Raw genomic sequence first — 25540 nt, 5'->3', positions numbered from 1 at the left:
TGTCTTTGTAGAGAAATTGAAGCTCCATATCAGAAACACAGAGCTATGACCACAATAAAGCATGCAACTGATCAGTACAATATTAACAAAGAATATGGCATTAGAGAGTGGACATTCACTTAAAGGGGTACTCTGGTGGAAAACTTTTTTTCTTTAAATCAACTGGTGCCAGAAAGTTGAACAGATTTGTAAATTACTTCTATTAAAAAAATCCCAATCCTTCCAGTACTTATTAGCTGCTGAATACTACAGAGGAAATTCTTTTCTTTTTGGAACAAAGTGCTCTCTGCTGACATTACGAGCACAGTGCTCTCTGCTGACATCTCTGTCCATTTTAGGAACTGTCCAGAGCAACATATGTTTGCTATGGGGATTTTCTCCTACTCTGGACAGTTCTTAAAATGGACAGAGATGGCAGCAGAGAGCACTGTGCTCGTGATTCAGCAGAGAGCTCTGTGTTCCAAAAATAAAAGAATTTCCTCTGTAGTATTCAGCAGCTAATAAGTACTGGAAGGATTGAGATTTTTTAATAGAAGTAATTTGCAAATCTGTTTAACTTTCTGGCACCAGTTGATTTAAAAGAAAATTTTGAGACTTCTCAGGTCCTTTTATCAGGCATGTTATACCCAGTATAACATGCCTGATTAAGGGACCTAAGAGGTCTTGAAAGGTTGCAATCTATAACTTCTCAGTTATCATCTTTACCTCACTATTCTTCTGTATTTTATCTTTGCAGATATAGGCCTGGTCTCCATACTGCTTGACAATTATTATTTCTGCAACTAAAAAAAACAACTAAACTAAAAAAAATATTGAGCCAATAGTCTGTGAGATAATAGGCCCATGATGCATTTTACACAATATTATTAAACGAGATCTGACAAGAGATCGACAGCACAATGAAATATGGTACATATAAAGTATTTTCACTGTCACTGAGGAAAGGTATCCCGGAAGATGAAGGAGTTCAAAATATTTTACACTCATTGATAAAGCGGTTCCGTCTTGCTCTTTTCTTGGCTTGGTTGACTGCAGTCCTTACAGCACACTCAAATACCTGCGGAACCCCCCGGTTACTTAAAGCTGAACACTCCAAGTATCCTTTGGCTCGAACATCTTGTGCCAACTGTTTACCATCTGCAGAGCTGATGCATGGCACCCGTAAGTGGTTCATCTCTCTCTGATCAGTCTGTGTGGCCACAACAAGCACTGGTACATGGGGAAGATTGTGTTTGACCTCAGTAATCCACTTGTTCCTCACATTTAGAAAAGAGGTATGATTGGCTACAGAGAAGCACAATAAGACAATGTCCGCATGCTGAAAAGAAATGGGTCGAATACTTTTAAATGCATCATTGCCCGCAGTGTCCCAAAGTCCTAGGCTTATCTGGACCCCATCCATGAAAACATCAACTCCCGTATTCTCAAAGACAGTTGGTTTATAGGAATCCGGAAAGGTCTCAGACGTGAAGCGGACAAGAAGTGAAGTCTTCCCAACAGCAGCGTCCCCGACCAACACACACTTGATGGCGTCCATCTTTCTACAATGAGATGTGTGCAGCCTGCTAATAAGGGATGAGCCTCTTTTCCATCAAGTCTTGGAAGTTAAACTTTTTGACAAGAACCATCTAGATATTTCTATAGAAAGGCATTGCCACTTCGTCAGTTCTGTCCCACTGCTGAATTAACATGAGTGCTCTGTGGAAAAAGATAAACAGGATTTTTAATACAATTATAACTTGCTTTCTATTATTACATGTACTTTAAAAGGAACCTGTCACCATGAAAATGTAATTAAATCTATTGGCATCATATTATACAGAAGGAAGAGCTAAGAAGATTGAAAGATAGATATTTGTGGGAAAATATTCGGTATAACTTGTAAGGTTACGTTCACACTACACTAGAGACTCTGTTACAAATGGATGTTAAGGGCTATTTTTATTTTTAACTTTGACTGCTATTAACGTCCGTTATTGTAACGGAGCCTAACGGGAGTCAGAACGGGCACAGAGGATCCCATTCACTTCAATGGGATTCCTCTAACGTCCGTTATGACTCCTGTTATTCCGCCAGAAGATAGCAGGAGAAAAAGATGTTGCAAGCACAAATTTTTCTCCCGCTATCTTCTAATGGCCGTCACACTGTCGTGCACAAATGGCAGTGTGAAAGAAGCCTAGAAGTCCAGTAGGTGGTGTCACTTAGTGATAGGATGGACCTCTGGACTCCTAAGTATGAAAAGTATGAAAAGGAAAGATGAAAATATTAGTTTGAGTGCCTAGGAAAGGGTAGGTGGAAAGGACTAACGTATGACTACACAGTTAGAGCATGTTTAGCTAGTTTATTTTTATGCACCAGATTTGAAAAACACGTCATGTAAAAAAAATATATATATTTATTGGGCTATTCTAAAGATTTTTTTTATATATTTTATGCATATAGGTATACCTATGCTTCAAGTTTTTCTTCATCAAGGTGTGTTTTTCTAGTGAACATTTAAACCCTTTGTTCTAATTTTTATGCTTGTTTTATGGTTTTATGGTTTTTACTGGTTTTCTTTTTGAGGTATTGCGCTCAACAAATGACATTCGTCACTATGTACTCAGGGACCCATTTGCTTTAAAATACTAAAATGTGTCTATTGAATTGCTGATAAGCTACCGTACACTCTGCTGCATCAGGTGCATTATCTGTATTGATCAGTATTTTCCCTTCCCTTCCTTTGTACTTTACACTTCCCTTTTTTGTCTTGTTTATGAAAAATTCAATAAAAATCTTCAAAACATTTTAATCTGACCCCTCTTTATTATATACAAAATCACACACCCTAAATACTCCCCTGTTTTATACATTGTGAGAAGAAAATCCCTCATTATATGTTTGTGAATATATCTGTTACAATAAGTGTAAAAACCCACACAAAAGCAATTAAAAAGCTAACAATACCAAAAACTGTATTCATGAAAAATTGTTATGTAAAACCATTTATGTAGATGCAAACGACATTAAGTCTTTAATGTGTACCTGTCATCAACAAAAACTTTTTATATAATATAGATAATACCATTATATGTATATTTGTAATATACATTGGTTAAAAAAAATGTGTATATTTTTGTCCCTACAGCTATTGTTTGTGTGTTTCTATGAGGAGTCCAAATACAGGAAGTGAGGGTGGACAAGCAGGGCTCTGTGCACTTAGGACAAGCAGGGCTCTGTGCACTGAGGCTCTATAACATGCTCCTGCCTCACATAGCAGAATGATTGAAAAGCCAGAAGCCTGCACAGAGCCCTGCTTCTCCTGCCCTCACTTCCTGTATTTGGACTCCTCATAGACACACACAGGCAATAGCTGCAGGGACCGCATTTTTTCACCCAGAAATATACACATTTTTAAATCAATGTATAATACAAATATACATATAAGGGTATTGTGGTGTCCCGGTACCATATTGCATACCGTACCTAGTGTAGAGGTCCCCAAAGTCAGGGTAACTACATTCAGGTAGGGTTCCTCAGGTGGGACAGCCCCTAGTCGCCTCTCCTAAAGTCTATCTTTAATAATAATAAATGTATATATTTAATAATTATATATATTCTATAGTAATGTATAGTACTAACCTTTTTCAGCGTCGCAGGACCTTCGTTCATGTGACCATGCTAGTAACCTCTATGGTATGTTGTAGGACCTTAGGAGGTCCTTGGGTCACGTGTTACCCACAAATCTCTGTAATGGTGATTGACATCAGTATGGACCAATTAGCGTTAGTCCAGCCCCTGCCCATATAAGGGAGCTTCATCCAATTATCACTCTCTTGGGTTGCTGCTCTCTTGGATGCTGGACTAACAGGACGGTGCTACGCAACTTTCAAAGACACGCTAGGCCTCAAAAACCTGCCGGCCTCAGCGGAACCAAAACTGTGAGTTCACATCTAAATCCCCGCTAATGCTAGCGTGACTATTGGACCACAACTAACCCCTAAATTCAGTGGAACAATGCATAGTACTAAAAGACTCTAAATGCTAAAGTCCCAACCTTTGTCAATCTCCAAGGAAAGCTGTTGTTATGCTCAGAGACTGATGTACTATTGAAGATTGCAGAAAACCTTCAGTAAAAGTTAATGCTGTTTCAGAAACTCTCCGGTTGTGGACAATCTATTCTTATCATCTACCTCCCTATCGCTCTTGGGAAGGGTGGCGGTAGGAAAAGCATTATTGAGGAGCCCTCACCCTGGCGTCACGAATAGCAAGGGTAAACAAGCACCCTTTAATTACTGCACAGCTACACTCCCCATACCCTACATCCCCCAGGCTATCACATTATTATCTACATTACATCAAAAGTTTTTGTTGGCGACAGGTACACTTTAATGTTAACAGCATCAATAGCATTCAGCAATTTACATAATGCTGGAGATTATTATTAATACATAAAATCAGTGTAGACCACAGTTTCTAAACATAAATAGAATATAGGCACCTGTTGGTGTGTATATATGATAACAAAAGGTATTATCTAAAATAATGTTACAGAACATCTACTCATAGAGTCATTCTCCAAATTCCTGACTCAGCACATACTCAATAGAATCTATATGAGGTCTAAACTGTACGCAATGTACTATGTCAGTGATAACTGAATTATTGGTCTATGTCATTAGGAGTTTATATTGTAAAAAGAAGTTGAATACATTACAACAATAGAAGCATTTAAACAGTTCAGAATATATTACTATCCATATCCATATCCAGAATATTAATATCCATATCCAGAAGTGGAACACTGTGAATTTGTTACTTACACTTAGGCAGCAGGGCTGTTGTGTGGTGTTCTCTAGTTGCATGGCGTTAGTATGTAAGCGCAACACACTAAACTAAATAGAATTTTCAAGCCAGAATGTTCCCTCTCAGATATAGAGCAATTTTTTATTTATTTTAATATTTAAAAATGGGAACCAATAGTTGTACAAATGAAACTGATATACCTACTTTGAATATTAGCAAAATGGATATTATCAGCCATGAAAAAAAACTGATTTTCATTCAATCAATCAAACAAGATTATTTTCTTTTTTCTATCATTATAGTTACATGGGCAGATTTTTCATTAACATCCAAACATGTTGAGTGAAAACTGATTAGATTGTTAAAAATAATTATGTTTGATATAAACTAATATGGTCCTGGGGTGTAGGAAAAATAGTAAAAAAAATATATATACTTACGAAGTTCTGATCCCCCTACAGCTCCCAATGCGGGCAGAGCTTGCAGGTCGTGAATCAACAGCTTTTCTCAGGAGTAGGAAAAAAGACTTTGGGGATGGGATGGAGACAAGCAGGGGATGTGGTGGAACAGCAGGGGACTGTGGCTAGGTAAGTACATGTTTGTTTGTTTTTTCACCTCATTATCATAATTTACTTTTCAGAATTTTTTTTAACATATTTTATTGTCATTTTCATATTACAAAAATAACAACAGTATAAACAGTGTACCAATAATTGGGAATACATAGAAACCAGGAAGATAGTTCAGAAAGTCCATCAGGGTAATTGAGCAGGTTGAGGAGAGTATCAGCAGTGGGCCACAGTCTATTGACTTTCAAGAAGAGCAAAACATCCCAGTTACCTAACCTTGGTCTGACATAGTGGCAACAGATAGGCAGTATAAAACAGTATAGAAAAGAAACGTGTAACTAGACGGCCCCAACTCTCGCGAGAAGGTGGGGGAAGACACTAGGGTATCTACAAGGGAGGAAGTTGAAGTACTCCCAGCCTACCACCAATAGCTCCCAAGCAGTACCATTTGGTGAAACTGAAGGGCCTTACTCTGTTTGCTATTTCGTCAGTAGTTTAATGCGAAAGTATAAAAGTCTCCCATTTGTCAAAAAACTTTTTTGTGTGTGTGGTTTTATGGCATTCTGTGTCAATTCTGTCAATCCCACAGAGCAATTTGAGTTGCGCCTTTACCATTGCCAGTGTCGGGGTAGCACCAGAAAGCCAGGAAGCAAACAAGCATCTTAGCGCAACTAAGAAAACAATATGGACCATTTGAGGTACCTTAGGAAGAGCTAGTTGGGTCTGATCAGGAGGCCTGAATTGATGAAAGAGTAGAGCTCTCAGAGAATAGGGCCACTCAAGATCCCAGGTATCTTTAATATAGGTAAGAATCAGGTGCCAATAGTCAGCAGTATAAGTCCACGTCCAGACCCCATACCACAAGTTTGTCAGAGGGGTAGAGCATTTAGGGTAAGCTGTTATTCTGTCTGGGAAGTTGGGGGATGGAAGGATATTAAACCCCTATAGTGCCTTATGTGCCAGCTTGTAATACGTCTCACGCCACTGTTCATTTATAATGCAGCATCTGATTATATTCCAGCCCCTTAAGATGCACTCAGAGATATCATCTCCCGTATCCACGTGGACCAGGATGAAAAAAGGGAGATCAGGTCTATTTTAAGGAGGATCTTACGGAGAACAGGATAAATAGTAGAGATTGTAGTTCTGCGTGGGCTAGTGCCTATGAGATAATCTAGCTCGTGGTCCCAGGATTCCTCATCTAGATTCTGCAATCGCTTAGAGAAAAATTTGTAAATTTAATTAAGGGGGAGTACATGGGAAGATGGAAGCTCATATTGCGATTGTAAGGCCTGCGGAGACAACCAGCATTTACGAGGCCGATCTATGAGTTGTCTCACCGTTTTCAGTCCCTTCTCTGCCCAGAACCCAAGGATTTGAGAGGAAATACCACTAGGAACTTCCGGGTGGCCAGCCAGGGGAAGATGTTTGGACACAAGGAAGGGAAGGTGGAACAGTTTCTTAACCTCCTTCCATGCCACCACATTGTCTCTCAGGAGAACCGCTTCACCAGGGGAAGCAGCTTGGCATAAGCAGTGTAAAGGAGTGCCGTCATGTTCCACGGAGAAGTCAACTCCGTTTCCAAGCTGTGGCTGGCATGGAAGGAGGATCCATGGATCTAGTCCACCACAAATCGAAACAGACAGGCAAGATTGTAGCCCCTTACATTTGGGAAATTTAGCCCACCATCTTGTTTGCTCAGCATCAATTTATGTAATGCAATACGGGCCTCGCAACCCTTGACAAAGCGGATTCATCCGCAAAACATCGGGGAGGCTGTTGTCTATGTTTTAACCAGCGGCAGTTATATAAAAAATACAGCGACAGGACTGGCATCTTGTGGTTAGGTGATGCAGGTATACCCGGCACACCAATTACGCAGATAGACACCACAGCTCCAGTGATACCTGCACCAGTAGGGGGCTAATACCCTCACTGTTAGAACCAGTTACTGTACCGCTGACAATTTTAAAACGTGTGAAGGGGTCAATTTAAATTTTAATACATATAAAAATAAAAGTTTGATTTTAGGGGAGGGTATCTAGTGGGTTTATCCCCGAGAGGGGGCAACCCCTTAAAGGTTGATTGACATTGAATTACCCTGAGACCCTCAGGGACACATCTATGTTTGTTTTCACAGGCACAAAAAATGAGCCCTCATATCGCCCTATAAACAGAAAAATAAAAAAGTTATAGGTGGTCAAAATAGGGCGATTTTATATTACTGATGTTACAGTATTACTGATGTTTCTGTCTCCGCTGCTGGCAGGGCTGAGATTCACAACGCGGGACGTGCCCGCATGTGAATCTCAGCCCGTTGTATCTTATGGTCCTGTGTCTCTGTTCCATGAGTCCCCGCAGCTCCATGCCTCTGCCTTCTAGGAGCTCACTTTCTTAAAGGGCCAGTATCCAATTAGTTAAAGTACTTGCACTTGTCCCTTCTCCATAAGTATCTGCTCCTCACTGCTCCCTGGACCGGATCTTGGTTGTCTGTCTTTGTCTGTGATTCCTATGCCTGAGTCAAGTCCTGTTCCCGAGTCAAGTCCTGTTCCCTAGTCAAGTCCTGTTCCCGAGTCTGTGTACCTGTCCCTAGTTCTGGCCTGTCCTGTTCCTGTGTTCCTGCCTTGTCCTTCTGCCCTGCCAGCCACGTCCTGCCCGCCACGTCCTGCCAGTCTCTGTCTGTGCCACGCCACCCCCCAGCTACCTGTGTGGACGAGTCGTGCGAGTAGCAACCTGGGTGCCACCTGCTTTGTGGCGGGCTCTGGTGAAGACCGGTGGCACCATAGACCCCGCTCCCTGACACGGCTCAAGTCTCTATCCACACAAGCCCAGAGGATCCACTACCTCTTGCCGTACATCTGCCATGATTCCTAACAACTGATTTTGTACAAAAAGTATGTAGCCATGGGTATCATTTTAATCGTATTGACCCAAAGAATAAAGAACACATGTCATTTTTAGTGTAAAGTGTACAGTGTGAAAACGAAACCCTCCAAAATGTGCAAAATTGTGGTTTTCATTAAAATTTCCTCCCTAATAAAAAATTTGGGGGTTCACTGTACATTTTATGGTAAAATGAGAGGTTTCATTACAAAGTACAATTGTTCACGCAAAAAACAGAAGGCGAGGAGGAAGAAACGAAAATGCAAAAATAAAATTGGCCTGGTCCTTAAGGTTAAAATGGGCTTGGTCCTTAAAGGGTAAAAGAAATAATAACAGGTCTCTGAGAGCCAAAATTCTTACTGGTTGGTAAGTGATCAAATACTTATGTCATGAAAAAAAAATGCAAATATTTTTTTTTTTTAATCATACAATGTCATTTTCTGGATTTTTGTTTTAGATTCCTTCTCTCATAGTTGAAGAGTACCTATGATAAAAATTGCAGACCTCTACATGCTTTGTAAGTAGGAAAACCTGCAAAATCGGCAGTGTATCAGTGTATACTTGTTCCCCCCACTGTATAAAGGAAATTAAGTAAAAAAAAAAAATAAAAAAAAAAAGATTTTTGAGAATTCTCATGTAAAACAGTAGAAACAACTTCATAGCCAAAAAAACAACATGATGGAGAAGTGAAACTTTACTATATGTGTCATCTGGGAAAGACCCCTCAGCCTTACAGCATCAGCACAACAATCTCCTTGTGAATAAACTGGTCATAGACAGCTTGGCACCTTACTTGTAACATAGAGACACCAGAATTCATGTCTATAGGGACAGCTCAACCCTCTCTTGTAGACATGGGGGTTAGATTGGATGGGCCATGCTTTATACCCCTGATAAACATGTTTTACTATGTACATGTGATGTTGTGTTATGTGCTGACTGTGCACCTTTAGGTCCGGTGTTGCAAGTAGTAGTGGGTTGTGGTACTAAGCAGCACTGGCATGCCATTTCATGCTAGGTAAGAGAATAGTTGAATCCTAAGACTGGATTCACGCTATGATTTGGCATTCCATTCCACATATATGTCAAAATAATTTCAAATTCATCTGTTGAATCATGCATGCACAATGGCCCTCATTTACTAACAGCATTCCGACTCTTTTTGTCGGGTTGTGCGCCTTAATTCTGTGTAAATTCTGAATGTGCGACAGAAAGAACCCGACAGAATCAGAAACACAGAGTGAGAAAAAAACCCTACAAAATGGGCATAGTTTTCAGCAAAAGAGGCGTGTTCCCTACATTTCATCCAAAATCACTCGTCTTTTCTGAAAATCACTCTGAAAATGGTGAATTTTCTGGGAAGAAAACCCTACACTTTATGTATAATGTATAAAGAAGGATGTATAAAGTTTCCGAAAGCAGAGTAAATGAGTAAATACCATGGGGAAAAAAAAGGTCGGCACAGCAAAAAATACAACAAAACCTACACTCCACTCTTAATAAGTCAGGGCCAATGTGTGCATGAGGAGACATGGGCCCCATTGACTTTAATGGCCCAAACATGGTCAGCTAGTGACTACGTTCAGGCCATTTTTTGAGGGTTTACACATTTGAACACACGTAAAGCATGGCAAATTATGACATAAATGCGTCCTAAGAGGATGTGCTGATGCCAGCTGGGCCCACCAAGAGCCTGACACTGACATGGGCATGTGTATTGAGATGCTTGAGCACTGCACCACAATGTTAATAGAGAGAAGCTTATAAAAAGGATGTTTTAGTGTAAATGGGCTTAATATGGATAGCCTTTGTGGGCTATAGACCCATTAGGCAAAAATTGTCATCTAAATGCCACCATTCAAGTTCTGGAGTGTGTCACAGAGAGCAGATGGTGAACTAGTGAGATAGTCTGCCCTTGAAGAGGATACCTTACAAAGCTTTCCTGCAGGCTATTGCCAAGGCAGCTCAAGCTGAGTGCATTCCGGAGGGGTCAGTTCCTGGGTATCTACTGGGAGGGGCAGTAAGCAGCATGTAGCAGAATGTTGGCTGCCATAAGGCCTGTAGTGTGACCTGGCTTATTCAGTCCTGTGGTCTAGAGGATTAAATGGAAGAAAACATTGGGATTCAAAGTTGAATTGTAAGCTACTGACTAACTGTAACAAGTCCTGAAAGTACTGTGAAGCGGAGTTTGACCGTAAGTCTTTAGGAAGCTGATGCAGGCCTGGGGCTCCTGTGGAACCCGCAGTGAGCCTATGAGAGATTGTTAACTGTTGCATTTTAAAGACCGTTCAAAATATGTTTTTTAACCCCTTAAGGACCAAGGACGTACTGGTACGTCCTGAGTCCTTTCCCTTTCTATAACGCGCGGCCACGACGAGGCCCCGCGTCATAGCGGGTCGGGCCCGACCTCTAACAACGGCCGGGACCCGTGGCTAATAGCGCGTCAAGCGGCAGAATCATCGATCACTGGTTTCCTATGAGAAACCAGTGATCAATGTAAAAGATCAGTGTGTGCAGTGGTATAAGTCCCTATGGGACCTATAACACTGTAAAAAAAAAATTAAAAAGAAAAAGTGAATAAATATCATTTAACACCTCCCCTATTAAAAGTTTGAATCACCCCCCTTTTCCCATTTAAAAAAAACAAACAGTGTAAATAAAAATAAACATATGTGGTATTACCGCGTGCGGAAATGTCCGAATTATAAAAATATATTTAATTAATTTAATTAAACCACATGGTCAATGGCGTACGCGCAAAAAAATTCCAAAGTCCAAAATAGTGTATTTTTGGTTACTTTTTATATCATGAAAAAATGAATAAAAAGTGATCAACAAGTCGGATCAATACAAAAATGGTACCGCTAAAAACTTCAGATCACGGCACAAAAAAAGAGTCCTCATACCGACCCATACGCGGTAAAATAAAAAAGTTATAGGGTCAGAAGATGACAATTTTTAAACGTATACATTTTCCTGCATGTAGTTATGATTTTTTCCAGAAGTACAACAAAATCAAACCTACATAACTAGGGTATTATTTTAATCGTATGGACCTATAGAATAAAGCGAATGTGTCATTTTTACCGAAAAATTTACTGCGTAGAAACAGAAGCCCCCAAAATTTACAAAATGGCGGGTTTTTTTTTCAATTTTGTCTCACAATGTTTTTGTTTTCTGTTTCGCCGTAGATTTTTTGGTAAAATGACTGATGTCATTACAAAGTAGAATTGGTGGCGCAAAAAATAAGCCATCATATGGACTTTTGGGTGCAAAATTCAAAGGGTTATGATTTTTTAAAGGTAAGGAGGAAAAAACGAAAGTGCAAAAACGGAAAAACTCCTGGTCCTTAAGGGGTTAAATATTCAAGTGTGGTGTCCCGGTACAGGACATGGTCCTGTACCATCTCTAGGTCCCCTCCGGAAGAGTCCCTGCAGTCCATAGGGCTCTCCTGCAGGGTTCACCCCTTGCTCACCTTCTGTTAATGCATTGTAAATGTGTTGTGTACATTTTGTTCATTATACATAATGTAGAAATGTATAGAGGTTAGTCATGTGAACCACTGTCATGTGACATACCCAGAGTTCCATGGGCACAGGAACCACAGGCTTAGCAACCAATGGGCTTTAGTCCAGCCCCCTAGTACCCTAGTATATAAGGGGCTGTAGTCTCTAAACTCTCTCTCTTGATCCCTGGATTAATAAGAAAGCACAATACCTGTACTATCCAAATTCATCTCCACTAGGCCAACGCCTAAAGAACCTGCAGCCACTTCAAAACGTGAGTTATCAAGCTCTATCTACAATTCTAGTGACTACTACTCAACGCAAGAGTAATATTAGTAGCACAGTGGCCTGCATAGATATTCTCAATACTACAAGTCCCAGCAAGCCTGCGAGGTATCCTGCATCCCAAATGCCTCTAGAGAAACTGCATATTTGTAAAGACTGTTTAATAAGAATTCCAAATAAAAGTTCCAGTTATTTTCACAATTCCTGCTGTGGACATTCCTTTAGTGCCTGCCGTTTCTGGGTTGGTTGTCGGCAGGGCCTTATACCATATCAACCACATCCTGGCGTCACGACTAATCAGGGGTTAATAACACCTTACCCCACAGGGTTAATATCACCAGACCCTGCTACACCATTGCAACACCCCGGCACCACACAAGTATGTAGCACCACCTTGCATAAACTGCCTCATGTAAGATTTGAGAACTTCAAAAATGTTTCTGTAGGAGTGTCATGAAAGATAAAAGATGGCCCCTACAAGGAAGGAAGAAATCAGTGGGATAAATATGGTAGTAACAGAACACAACAAAGACAGGGAGCTTGGGAAAGTCATGGGCCTAGAACCCCATATTCTTGATAAAAAACTGAGATATACATATGAGTGTCTACCATCAACAACTTTATAGAGGAGTACGGTAATTGAGGTATTAAAGTATCACTGTTATTGAAAAAAGTAAACTTGTTTTGTTTTTTTTAACATATCAGGCTAGGTTTCCACTTGGGTTTTTTCTGGCAGTTTTTGGATATCTGCCACTGCAGTTTTTGAGCCAAAGCCAGAAGTGTATTCAAGAGGAATAGGACATATAAAGTAAGGACTTACACTTCTCCTCCCTTATGGATCCACTTCTAACTTTGGCTCAAAAACTGCAGTGGCAGATATCCAAAAACTGCCAGAAAAAAAAACAAGTGGAAACTTAGCCTTATAGAGACAAAAGTTTTGATCTGTCAGCGTCTAGGTTCTAAGATCCCCACCAATTGCTAAAACGACCCCACCAATCATCCTCACTACAAGAGACTGATTTTATAGAACGTCTGAGGAGCCCATCTCCTGCAGAGAGGAGAAAGCATATGGAACAAGCTCACAACTGAGCATTTTTCTTTGCTATCTGTGCGTTTCTTAGCACCCAGGCTGATCAAAACTGTTAGAAGTTGTTGTTTTTGTTTTTTTAAATAACAATAACTCTTTAACCCCATAACGACCACCGAGGAGTATAGACGTCCAGGTTGGCGGCCATTCCCGCACCTGGACGTCTATACTCGTCCATTATTCACGTGGGTGCTGCCCAGTGCACCCACGAGATCGCGGCAGGGACTCGGCTGTATCACACAGCCGGGACCCTGCTGCACTGCCAGGACCGAAGTAAACTTCGGTCCCGGCAGTTTTAACCCTTACAGCCGCGGTAGTAAGTGACCGCGGGCTGTAAGTGTTATGACAGAGGGAGGGAGCTCCCTCTGTCTCCTCTGCAGCACCCCGCATCGCGATCGCAGGGTGCTGTGTGTGTGGCCACGGCTGGCCGGGGCCTGCCGCACTGCCGGGAGTGATGTTCACTTCACTCCCGACAGTTTAACCCTTACAGCCGCGGTCAGAAATGACCGCGCGCTGTAAGGAGTTCTGACAGAGGGAGGGGGCTCCCTCTGTCTCTTCCGCAGCACCCCGGAGCATCGCGGGGTGCTGATGCATACCTGGGCAGCCGGGGGTCCTACAAAGACCCCCAGGTCTGCCCTGGGTATTGCCTGAAAGGACGTGCCAGAGGCACGTCCTAATATGCTGCCTGCTAGTGAAAACTATACTATACTAAGTATTCCAAAGCATTAAAAAGTGTAAAAATAAATAAATAAATAAAATAAAAGTGTAAAAATAAATAAAAATGTAATAAAAGTGTAAAAAAAAAAATATATATAAATATAGTAATCACTATGGGAACTCCAGCACAGGATTGCTCAGGTGTGGTGCAGTGTAACCCCCAGTGTGCCACACTGGATCCACATGGAACTTCCTCCGCAAGGAAACAGCACCCAACACCAGGTCCAGGTAAAGTGCAAGCTACAGGGTCTTTATTGCATCAAGAGAGACAATGCGACGTTTCGGCTATAATATATATATATTAAAAATACATTTATTAAATGAATCTAATTTAAAAAAATGCATAATGTGTAGGATCGCATTGGCGGACATCCGCAGCATGTAATATGCTGCGGATGTCCACCATGTGATCCTACACATTATGCAGCAGTCATGGTAATGAGCTCCCTGCTGCGGCTGGGTAGCTTTGTGTGTCCACTCATAGCGGAGGATTTCCCGCCAGCAGTCATGAGCGGACACACTGAGCTACCCAGCCGCAGCAGTGATGGATATATATTCGCCATGAGCGGGTGCTTATTCCCACAACATGGCGGATATATCCATCAGGAGCCTTAACTGTCACAGACAGACGCGTTATACTGCCAGCCGACCAAGGACCAATCAGAGTGGTACCTGGTGCAGCCAATAACTTGTAGGGGTGCGGTATATAAATGGGGTCACTTGTGGGGGTGGGGGTACTGTTCTGCCCTGAATGCCAAATGGCGCTCCTCTCCTTCTGAGTCCTACCACGCGGCCAAGGAACCATATATGGCCAAAGCGGGGGTATTTCCGAACATGGGACAAGCAGCTAAATAAAATATAGGGTGCATTTCTTTCAATATCAGAAGTGATGTACAAAAAATATGCCCCCCAAATGATGCATTTGTGAAAAAAATTGCAAATTTCGAATTTTTAACACTGACATTGTAATAATTCCTGCCAAAAAACTATGGTGTTAAAATACTCACTGTACCCCCTAGCGAATACCTTGAGAGGTCTAGTTTTTAAAATGGGGTCATTTGGGGGGGGTGTTCCTATGTTCTACTACCTTTTAATTTCTGCAAACCTTGCATAGCACACAAAAAAATATGTACTTTTCACATTTTCAAAATTTTCAAAATTTCAAGTTAAATTGTTAGGCTTCTAACTAATTTAAAATGTTAATTAAAAACTAAAAAATGACGTCAAAATAAAGTAGACATCTGAAAGTATAAGTTTCATAAACTATTTGGTCAGTATGTATAAATATATGCAACCTATTAGTGTTAAAATAGCAAAAAATCGTAATTTTTTGTAAAAATTTCATGATTTTTTGCATTGTAAAAAAAAACTACAAATGATATTGTAGATATCACACACAACCTTGGGACAAACATGGCATTGTTTTTTGAAGAAATCAGCTCTGTTTTTCTGATCCTGGATAACCCCTTTAACCTGTTGGGGACGAAGGGCGTATGCATACGCCCGTGGGAATTTCGGTCAGTAGGCACCCCGTGCAAATGCCCAGGGGGGTCATAAGGCACCCCCCCCCCCCCCATGTCGGTGATCGCCGCAAATCGCAAGTGAATTCACACTTGCGATTTGCGCCAATTCCGGGTCATACGGGATCTATGGTGACCCGGAATATAAGGGGGATCGCGGTTGTCTAAGACACCTATGATCTCCCTGAAGGGATAGGAGTGAGGTGGCAGGGGTGCCACCCCTCCTATCCCTGCTATTGGTCGTCAGAAGCAACGACAAATAGCAGATCAGGGGCGGGGGTTAACTGTCGTTTTCCCCATCCTGCCCCCCCCCCCCCCCCACAACCACCAGAACCTAACCAAAGGTTTTCCAATCAGTGTGCCTCATGCTGTTGCAAAAGTAACAACTCCCAGCATGCATGGTCTGTCAGTACATGCTGGGAGTTTTAGTTTTGAAACAGCTGGAGGTTTGCCCCCCCCCCCCCCCCGCCCCATGTGAATGTACAGGGTACTTTCACACAGGCAGTTTACAGTAAGTTTCCTGCTTCAAGTTTGGGCTGTGGCAAATTTTTCGTCGCAGCGCAAACTCCTAGCGGGAAACTCCCTGTAACACGCCAGTCCGAATGTACCCTAAAAACACTACACTACACTAACACAAAATAAAGGGTAAAACACTACATATACACCCCTTACACTGTCCCCCCAATAAAAATGAAAAACATATTGTACGGCAGTGTTTCCAAAACGGAGCCTCCAGCTGTTGCAAAACAACAACTCCCAGCATTTCTGGACAGCCACTGACTGTCTAAACATTCTGGGAGTTTATCAACAGCTGGAGGCACCCTGTTTGGAAATCACTGGCATAGATTACCCATATGTCCACCCCTATGCAATCCATAATTTAGTCCTCAAATGCGCATGGCACTCTCTCATTTCGGAGCACTGTCGTATTTCAAGGAAACAGTTTAGGGCCACATATGGGGTATTTCCGTACTCCGGAGAAATTGCACTTAAAATTTTGGGGGGCTTTTTCTCCTTTTACCCCTTATGAAAAGGAAAACTTGGGGGCTACACCAGCCTGTTAGTGTAAAAAAATAAAAAAAAGTGTTGCCCTTTACTTTTTATTTTCACAAGCAGTAAAAGGAAAAAAAAGACCCCCAAAATTTGTAATGCAATTTCTCCTGAGTACAGAAATACCCCATATGTGGGCGTAAAATTCTCTGCGGATGCACAATAAGGCTCAGGAGTGGGAGCGCACCATTTACATTTGAGGCCTAAATTGGTGATTTGCACAGGGGTGGCTGATTTTAAAGCGGTTCTGACATAAACACAAAAACATAAATACCCACATGTGACCCCATTTTGGAAACTACACCCCTCACGGAACGTGACAAGGGGTATAGTGAGCCTTAATACCCCACAGGTGTTTGACAAATTTTCATTAAATTTGGATGGGAAAATGAAAAAAAAAATGTCACTAAAATGCTGGTGTTACCCTAAATTTTCATTTTCACAAGGTAAAATAGGAAAAAGGCTCCCCAAAATGTTTAACCCCATTTCTTCTGAGTAAGCAAATACCCCATATGTGGATGTAAAGTGCTCTGCGGGCGAACTAGAATGCTCAGAAGAGAAGGAGCGCCATTGGGATTTTGAAGAGAAAATTTGTCCAGAATTGAAGGCCACATGTGTTTACAAAGCCCCCATAGTGCCATAACAATGGACCCCCCCACATTTGACCGCATTTTGGAAACTACACCCATCATGTAATGTATTAAGGGGTGCAGTGAGCAGTTATGCTCCACAGGTGTCTGACAGATTTTTGGAACAGTGGTCCGTGAAAATGAAGAATTTAATTTTTCATTTGCACAGCCCACTGTTCCAAAGATCTGTCAAACGCCAGTGGGGTGTCAATACTCACTGCACCCCTTATTAAATTCTGTGAGGGGTGTAGTTTCCAAAATGGGGTCACATGTGGGGGATCCACTGTTCTGGCACAACGGGGGGCTTTGTAAATGCACATGGCCCCTGACTACCATTCCAAACGAATTCTCTTTCCAAAAGCTCAATGGTGCTCCTCCTTTTCTGAGCATTGTAGTTCGCCAGCAGAGCACTTGACGTCCACACATGGGGTATTTCCATACTCAGAAGAAATGGGGTTACAAATTTTGGTGATCATTTTCTCCTATTACCCCCTTGTAAAAATTTCATTTACACATCTAACTTTAACAAAAAGTCGTCAAACACCTGTGGGTAGTTAAGGCTCACTGTACCCCTTGTTACATTCCTTAAGGGGTGTAGTTTCCAAAATAGTATGCCATGTGGGTATTTTTTGCTTTTTTGCTGTTCTGCCACCACAGGGACTTCCTAAATGCGACATGCCCCCCAAAAACCATTTCAGCAAAATTCACTCACCAAATTCACTCACTCAAAATTCACTCACCAAAATCCCATTGTTGCTCCTTCCCTTCTGTGCCCTCTACTGCGCCCGCCGAACACTTGACATACACATATGAGGTATTTCCCTACTCGAGAGAAATTGGGTTACAAATTTTGGGGGGCTTTTTCTCCTATTACCACTTGTAAAAATTCAAAAACTGGGTCTACAAGAACATGCGGGTGTAAAAAATAAAGATTTTGAATTTTCTCCTTCACATTGCTGCTATTCCTGTGAAACACCTAAAGGGTTAACACACTTACTGAATGTCATTTTGGATACTTTGAGGGTTGCAGTTTTTATAATTGGGTCATTTGTGGGGTATTTCTAATATGAAGGCCCTTCAAATCCACTTCAAAACTGAACGGGTCCCTAAAAAATTCCGATTTTGAAAATTTTGTGAAAAATTGGAAAATTGCTGCTGAACTTTGAAGCCCTCTGATGTCTTCCAAAGGTAAAAACTTGGCAACTTTATGATGCAAATATAAAGTAGACATATTGTATATGTGAATCAATATATAATTTATTTGGAATGTCTATTTTCCTTAGAAGCAGAGAGCTTCAAAATTAGAAAAATGCTAAATTTTCAAATTTTTCATCAAATTTTTGAATTTTTCACCAAGAATTGATGCAAGTATCGACAAAAATTTACCACTACCATAAAGTAGAATATGTCATGAAAAAACATTCTTGGAATCAAATTTATAAGTAAAAGCATCCCAGAGTTATTAATGCTTAAAGTGACAGTGGTCAGATTTGCAAAAAATGCTCCCGTCCTCAGGGGGTTAAAGGGGTACTCCAGTGGAAAACCTTTTTTTTTAATCAACTGGTGCCAGAAAGTTAAACAGATTTGTAAATTACTTCTATTAAAAAATCTTAATTCTTCCAGTACTTATTACCTGCTGAATACTACAGAGGAAATTATTTTCTTTTTGGAACACAGAGCTCTCTGCTGACATCACGAGCACAGTGCTCTCTGCTGACATCTCTGTCCATTTTAAGAACTGTCCAGAGTAGGAGAAAATCCCCATAGCAAACATACTGCACTGGACAGTTCCTAAAATGGACAGAGATGTCAGCAGAGAGCACTGTGGTCATGATGTCAGCAGAGAGCTCCATGTTCCAAAAAGAAAAGAATTTCCTCTGCAGTATTCAGCAGCTAATAAGTACTGGAAGGATTAAGATTTTTTGATAGCAGTAATTCACAAATCTGTTTAACTTTCTGGCACCATTTGATTTAAAAAAAAAATATGTTTTCCACCGGAGTACCCCTTTAAGTGTTGGCATTGCCAAACAAGGCCTGGAATAGGGAAGAGGTCCCATTTCATACAACAATGGTCTCCAAACTGTGGACGTCTCCAAACTGTGGACGTTGCCAAACTACAACTCCCAGCATGCCCGGCCAGCCGTTGGCTGTCCGGGCATGCTGAGAGTTGTAGTTTGGCAACAGCTGGACATCCACAGTTTGGAGACCATTGTAATACAGTATGCTCCTGAGAGGAACCAACACCATTCCTCAAACTAGAAGTGAAATTCATACATCATACATTACGCAATTGTGTTCAATCAAAAATTTTTGTGTTTCCTCTTTTATTAGCACAAAATGCTAATAAAAAAAAAATTACAGGAAAATGTAACCCAGATTTTTGTCAGTGACCTAAAAAAGTGCCATGCAAATTTCTGTTTATTTTTGTACTTTCTAAGCCAATAGTTCTGCTACAGGCGCAGTGGCCATTAATTAAACTGAAGGAAGCGTTTAAGGAAACACAAGATCTTCCTGAAATCATCCGACATAAATCTACATTATGACTGTGCACGGCTGCCATCTGTTCCAGCACCTGCATAGTGGCAGGTCTTTATACATAATGAGGGAAAGTATATTTTGGCACTAAACAGACCATTATTTTCAGTAAACACATACCACATTAGCTCTACAGATGCTAGCCTTGACATATCGGGAGTTTGCATATAGAAAAGGTGTTTGCTAAGAAATATGATATAGGAGGACTGAAAAACACATTTAAGGTGCGTTCACACGTGCAGATTTTCTGCTGCAGATTTGCTTCAGCAGATTTTGCTGCCCATTAAAGTCAATGGGGCAGAAAAATCCGGGGCAGCAGATCTGCAGCAATAATACGCACGTGTGAACGTACCCTTAGGCAGCCTTCAGATCGGTGTATTGAACCATGTTTAAAGGGGTAATCTGGTGGAAAACATTTATTTTAACCCCTTAAGGATGCAGGGTTTTTCCATTTATGCATTTTCATTTTTCATCTTTTAAAAATCATTACGCTTTCAATTTTGCTCATAAAATTCCATATGATGGCTTTTTGCAATACCAATTCTACTTTGTAATGACATCAGTCATTTTACCAAAAAAAATCCTCGGCGAAACGTAAAAAAAAATCATTGTGCCACAAAATTGAAGAAAAAATGCCATTTTGTAACTTTTGGGGGCTTCCGTTTCTACGCAGTGCATTTTTCGGGAAAAAATGACACCTTATCTTTATTCTGTAGGTCCATACGGTTAAAATGATCCCCTACTTATATAGGTTTGATTTTGTCGTATTTACGAAAAAAATCATATATTCTTGCAGGAAAATTTATATGATAAAAATTCTCATCTTCTGACCCCTATAACTTTTTTATTTTTCAGCGAACGGGCCGGTATGAGGGCTCATTTTTTGCGCAGTTTTGAAGTTTTTATCGGTACCATTTTTGTATTGATCGGACTTTTTGATTGCTTTTTATTCATTTTTTCATGATATAAAAAGTGAACAAAAATGCGCTTTTTTGGGCTTTGGAATTTTTTTGCGCATACGCTATTGACCGTGCAGTTTAATTAACTATATATTTTTATAATTCGGACATTTCCACACGCGGCAATACCACATATGTTTATTTTTATTTACACTGTTTTTTTGGGGGGGAAATTCCACAGCGATTCCACAGCGATTCATACTTTTATTAGGGAAGGGGTTAAATGACCTTTATTAACTTTTTTTTTTTCACTTTTTTTTTGCAGTGTTATAGGTCCCATAGGGGGCTATAACACTGCACACCCTGATCCCTGCAAAGCCATAGCTTTGCATGGATCAGTGTTATAGGCTTGGAGCAATCAAATGCTGATCGGATAGGACGGAGCAAGGTAAGGGGACCTCAGCTCACATGCTAGCTGATCGGGATGCGATCAGCCCGACTGAGCTGCCGGGAAACTTTCACTTTCATTTTAGAGGCGGCGATCGACTTTGATCTAAAGGGTTAATAGCGCGGCACAATGATCGGTGCCGCACACTATTAGCTGAGGGTCCCGTCTATCATTAGCCACCGGGACTGACCCGGTATGACACAGGGTCATGGCGTGACCCCGTTTTAAATACCGGTATCAGGAGTAGGGCGTACAGGTATGCCCTACGTCTTTAAGAGGTTAAATCAACTGGTGCCAGAAAGTTAAACAGATTTGTAAATTACTTCTACATAAAAATCCTAATCCTTCCAATACTTATCAGCTGCTGTATGCTCCAGAGGAAGGTCTTTTCATTTAGAATTTCCTTTCAGTCTGACCACAGTGCTCTCTGCTGACACCTCTATCCATGTTAGGAACTGTCCAGAGCAGGAGAGGTTTTCTATGGGAATTTGCTCCTACTCTGGACAGTCCCTGACATGGGCAGAGGTGTCAGCAGAGAGCACTGTTGTAAGACAGAAAATAAATTCAAAAAGATAAGAACTTCCTCTGGAGCATACAGAAGCTGATAAGTACTGGAAGGATTCAGATTTTTAAATAGAAGTAATTTACAAATCTGTTTAACTTTTGTAGCACCTGTTGATTTAAAAAAAAAAATTCCACCAGAGTACCCCTCCTTTCAGCACCAAACTAACAGAGCCATAAGGCCTGGGGTGTCACATTAGGTATTTGGACTGTTGAATACACCTACCATGGTCCCTCAACCTACAATGGCCTCAGGTTAAAATATTGTAACTTGAAACCATCAATGATACAGACAGTTCAAATCTGTAACAAGTGTCAATGTCTGGAAGATCTGACCAATCAGAATGGGCATTTCACTGTTAAAACACTTATATAACTGAAGTGCATGCACTGACAGACTGTCTGATAGCACCTCCCTACAATTCAAGGAGGTACTACATGTTCTGTACTACTCTTTACCTGGGCCAGGGATAGCTGCTCCATGTGGGGGCAGCTCCATTTAACCTTTTTTTTTGGGACACTGTGTGTACTTAGGACCCCGAAGAAGCTCCTGTTCTCTACATAGACAGAGATTTACAGCTACCAGCAGCTATTTCTTACTTTTATATGTAAGGATTTGCTTTATCTGTATTAATTATCTACTTATTTTTCTTTAATTTTTCTTAAATTTTTTGATGACATTTTGGGAGCTTCAGAACCAATCAGGTTTCTATAGAATTATGGTCTCAACATACAATGGTTGTACTAGAACCAATTATTACTGTAACTTGAGGGATCCCCTGTATTCGGAAGGGCCAAAAATGGGAAGTTTCACCCTATGTAGTAGAACAAAAGTCAGTATATGTAGGTTATAAGATTGTCATTTTTCCAAATCTTATCTGAACTGGTTCATGTTGTTTTTGCCAAATAACTGGATCCAGTGTTATCTTAAGGGATTATAATGAAAATATGTCTACTTTCTTCCAAAAATCCACAGGTGGTATTACACTAAAGCCACATTTATTTCAATGAAGAGCCTCAGTACTACACCCAAACCGGGGCACTGTTTCTGGTACAAAGCAGTCAAGTTTTTCTAATCCTGCACATGTCAAAGGTGTTGCCTGAAAGGTAAAGTTAAAAAAATAAGGGAGGTGTGGTGTCCCAGTACAGGACCTTATCATGTTTCTGTCTTAAGTCCCCTCAGGAAGTATCCCTGCAGTCCATAGTGCTCTCCTGAAGGGCTTCACCCCTTGCTCATCAGTTCTTGCTTCATAATAAATCTGCACATAATAAGTATGTATATTGTTCAGTGTATATAAAGGATGTACAAATGTATAAAATGTTTAGGACCTTCCTGGGTCATGTGATACTGTCATGTGATGTACGCAGAGTTCCCTGGGTTCAGGACCTCCAGGCTTTGCAACCAATGGGATTAGTCCAGCCCCCCTAGTATATAAGGGGCTGTAGTCTCTAAACTCTCTCTCTTCTCTCTTCCTGCTGGACACTAAAGAAGCACAATCAGCATATACTAAATTCATCTCATCTAGGCCAAAGCCTAAGGAACCTGCAGCCACTAAAAACAGGAGTTACCAAGCTCTATCTACAATTCCTAGTGACTACTACTCAACTCAAGCATATAATTAGTAGCACAGTGGGCTGCATAAATCTCAATACTACAAGTCCCAGCAAGCCTGTGAGGCATCCTTCATCCTGGTTGCCTCTAGAAAAACTGCATAATTGTAAAGACTGTTTCATAAGAAGTTTAAGTAAAAGTTCCAGTTATTTGAACAATTCCTGCTGTGGACATTCCTTTATTGCCTGCCGTTTTTGGGTTGGTTGTCGACGGGGCCTTCTACAGAAAACAATCACATCCTGGCATCATGACAAATCAGGGGTTAATAACACCTTGCCCCACAGGGTTAATACCACCGGACCCTGCTACATCATTTCAACACCCCAGACACCACAAAGGCAGACCACAATGGAACCTGAATTATTCACCAATGGGGTCTGTCAGGCACCTGTCATAAAATAGATCCAACATTATTAACAGAAACCACAAAACAGATGTGAACACAGCCATATTGTGAATACTTTATGCTCCACAGATCAGGAAGAAAGACAACAGAGAAAAACAACTGAAATGGGGTTTCCATTGTACAGCAGTGTTTTCTTAATATCGCTCTTCTATACAGATATAAAATATGACACATCAGGAGTATTTGAACAGAATATAACGAAAGCATACACTGCACTATGATCCATACTATCCACACTATGCACACTAATCAGGTAACATCAGGAACAGGAGGAGTTTGTTCAAGGCAAAACATTTTAAAAACAAGGTTTAGAAAAGAAACATTTTAAAACCGTAGTCTTAAAATGTTGTTTTTCTAAACCTTGTTTTTGAAACGTTTTGCCTTGAACAAATTCCTCCTGTTCCTGACGTCACCTGGATAGTGTGCATTTAACAGGTGCGGGGAACGGAAGGAGGGAGGGTCTGTTCAAGCACACGATTGCGTGAAACAATTGTAACCTGTGTCAAGTGAATGCACTGGCATCTCGGTCTGGATGGACAGAACGCCAAATGTAGACCTGCACCTTATCATGAAATAAAGAAAATACGTTTTTACCCGGTGAGTGCCACTGTTCATTTCTGTATTATAACAAGACTATTAAATTTTTTTATATCCAAGACTATTACTTGTTTTATAACCAGAACTACTACATGTTTTATAACCAGGACTATTAACAGGGTTTATAATCAGGACTGTTACATCTTTTATGACCAGGACTAATACATGTTTTATGACAATGACCAGTGTATGTATTTACCAATAGGACAACAAGGCTCAGGACTGGGGCAGCAGTTTAAGGGCCCCATAATACACCACTGGCTATGATATGGTTCCAGAACCTCGGGGTCTGAGCTCCTGCATGGCAACAACCTGGAGCCATGCTTCACAACAGTAATACCACCCTAGTCTAACTCTATGGAGGAAGGAGGAAAAGGCAAGGCCGATTCTCAAGAGAGGATGAGGCAGCAAGAGACACATCAGGAGGGCTCCAAAAAGCAAAATAAAGCGGCTACACAGATACAGCAGAGGCATCGGTACAATACGGGGACTCACTTGTGGAATCACTGGGGTGTAATGGCAGACCCAATGCACAGGGAAGATGCACACATGCCACACATCCACTGCGGAGGATAAATAACAGCTTCACAATTGCCAGTATATTGCCAGTATTTAATTACCGACTGAGCCCATAAAGTTCCAGGACTGCCCCTGAACTGCAGAAACCAGTTACAAGCTGTATGTTATGACATGTGCCCCAGTGGTGTGTTTCACGGTGGAGCCCTGTGGGGGCTGGGGGCCATCCAGTCAAGAGTCAACTGCTGCAAGCAGCGCCAAGGACTGCACCAGCACCAAGTCAGAGCCTCGTAAAAGGACTCTGTGACTCATAGTATGACTGTGTGCCTTATACTATCTGCCTCATAGTATAAGTGTGTGCCCCAAGTCATAACATATCACATACGGTGATTCTGTGCCTAATGCCTCATAGTATAACTATGTACCTCATACTCTGTGCCTTATAGTGTAACCCTGTGCCTAGTGCCTCATAACTTGATTTGGGCGGGGGGGAGGGGGTAGAAAAACTCTGTGTCAGAAGGAGGAGGGGTGCCTAGCAGATGGGTTGGCTTAGGGCAGAACTGTTATGTTACCAGAAGGACTATTACATGGTTTATAAATAGGACTATTACATGGTTTATAACCAGGACGATTAATCGTTTATAACCAGGACTGCTTTTGGGATAAAACCCCTGCTTTGCTGTGATGCTGTTGCTGTGTTCCTTTCTGCTCACCTTGCATCTTGCAAATCCAGTACATCAATAACCCTCTTCTTCCCTCCACAAATCAAAAGTGTGTAATGTCCGTTTATTTGTTTTTGTATTTTTCTGTTTAGGTGTGTATTCACACACTAGTTTGTTTAGGGCAGTTTGCTATTTTACCTGGATAGGAAATAGTTAATGCTCTAAACGAATGAAAACTCGGGTGTTGTTATTTAACCAGAGTTCTTCTGTATT

The 25540-nt window shown here is 41.0% G+C and overlaps 1 protein-coding gene across 3 annotated transcripts in view; it reads right to left on the bottom strand.

The window, feature by feature from the left end:
* Positions 1-570: 570 nt before the first annotated feature.
* The window catches only part of RHOH (ras homolog family member H), a 79937-nt gene continuing 54967 nt past the window's right edge, over positions 571-25540 (bottom strand). For all 3 annotated transcript variants that reach the window (XM_056551633.1, XM_056551632.1, XM_056551634.1), the window contains one exon: positions 571-1698. In XM_056551633.1, the coding sequence (XP_056407608.1) occupies positions 968-1537 (570 nt within the window). In that variant the 5' untranslated portion in view covers positions 1538-1698 and the 3' untranslated portion in view covers positions 571-967. The remainder of the gene's footprint in view (positions 1699-25540) is intronic.

The sequence above is a fragment of the Hyla sarda genome, chromosome 1, assembly GCF_029499605.1.
Source record: "Hyla sarda isolate aHylSar1 chromosome 1, aHylSar1.hap1, whole genome shotgun sequence".
Classification (NCBI taxonomy): domain Eukaryota; kingdom Metazoa; phylum Chordata; class Amphibia; order Anura; family Hylidae; genus Hyla; species Hyla sarda.
This window is presented reverse-complemented; position numbering and strand designations above follow the sequence as displayed.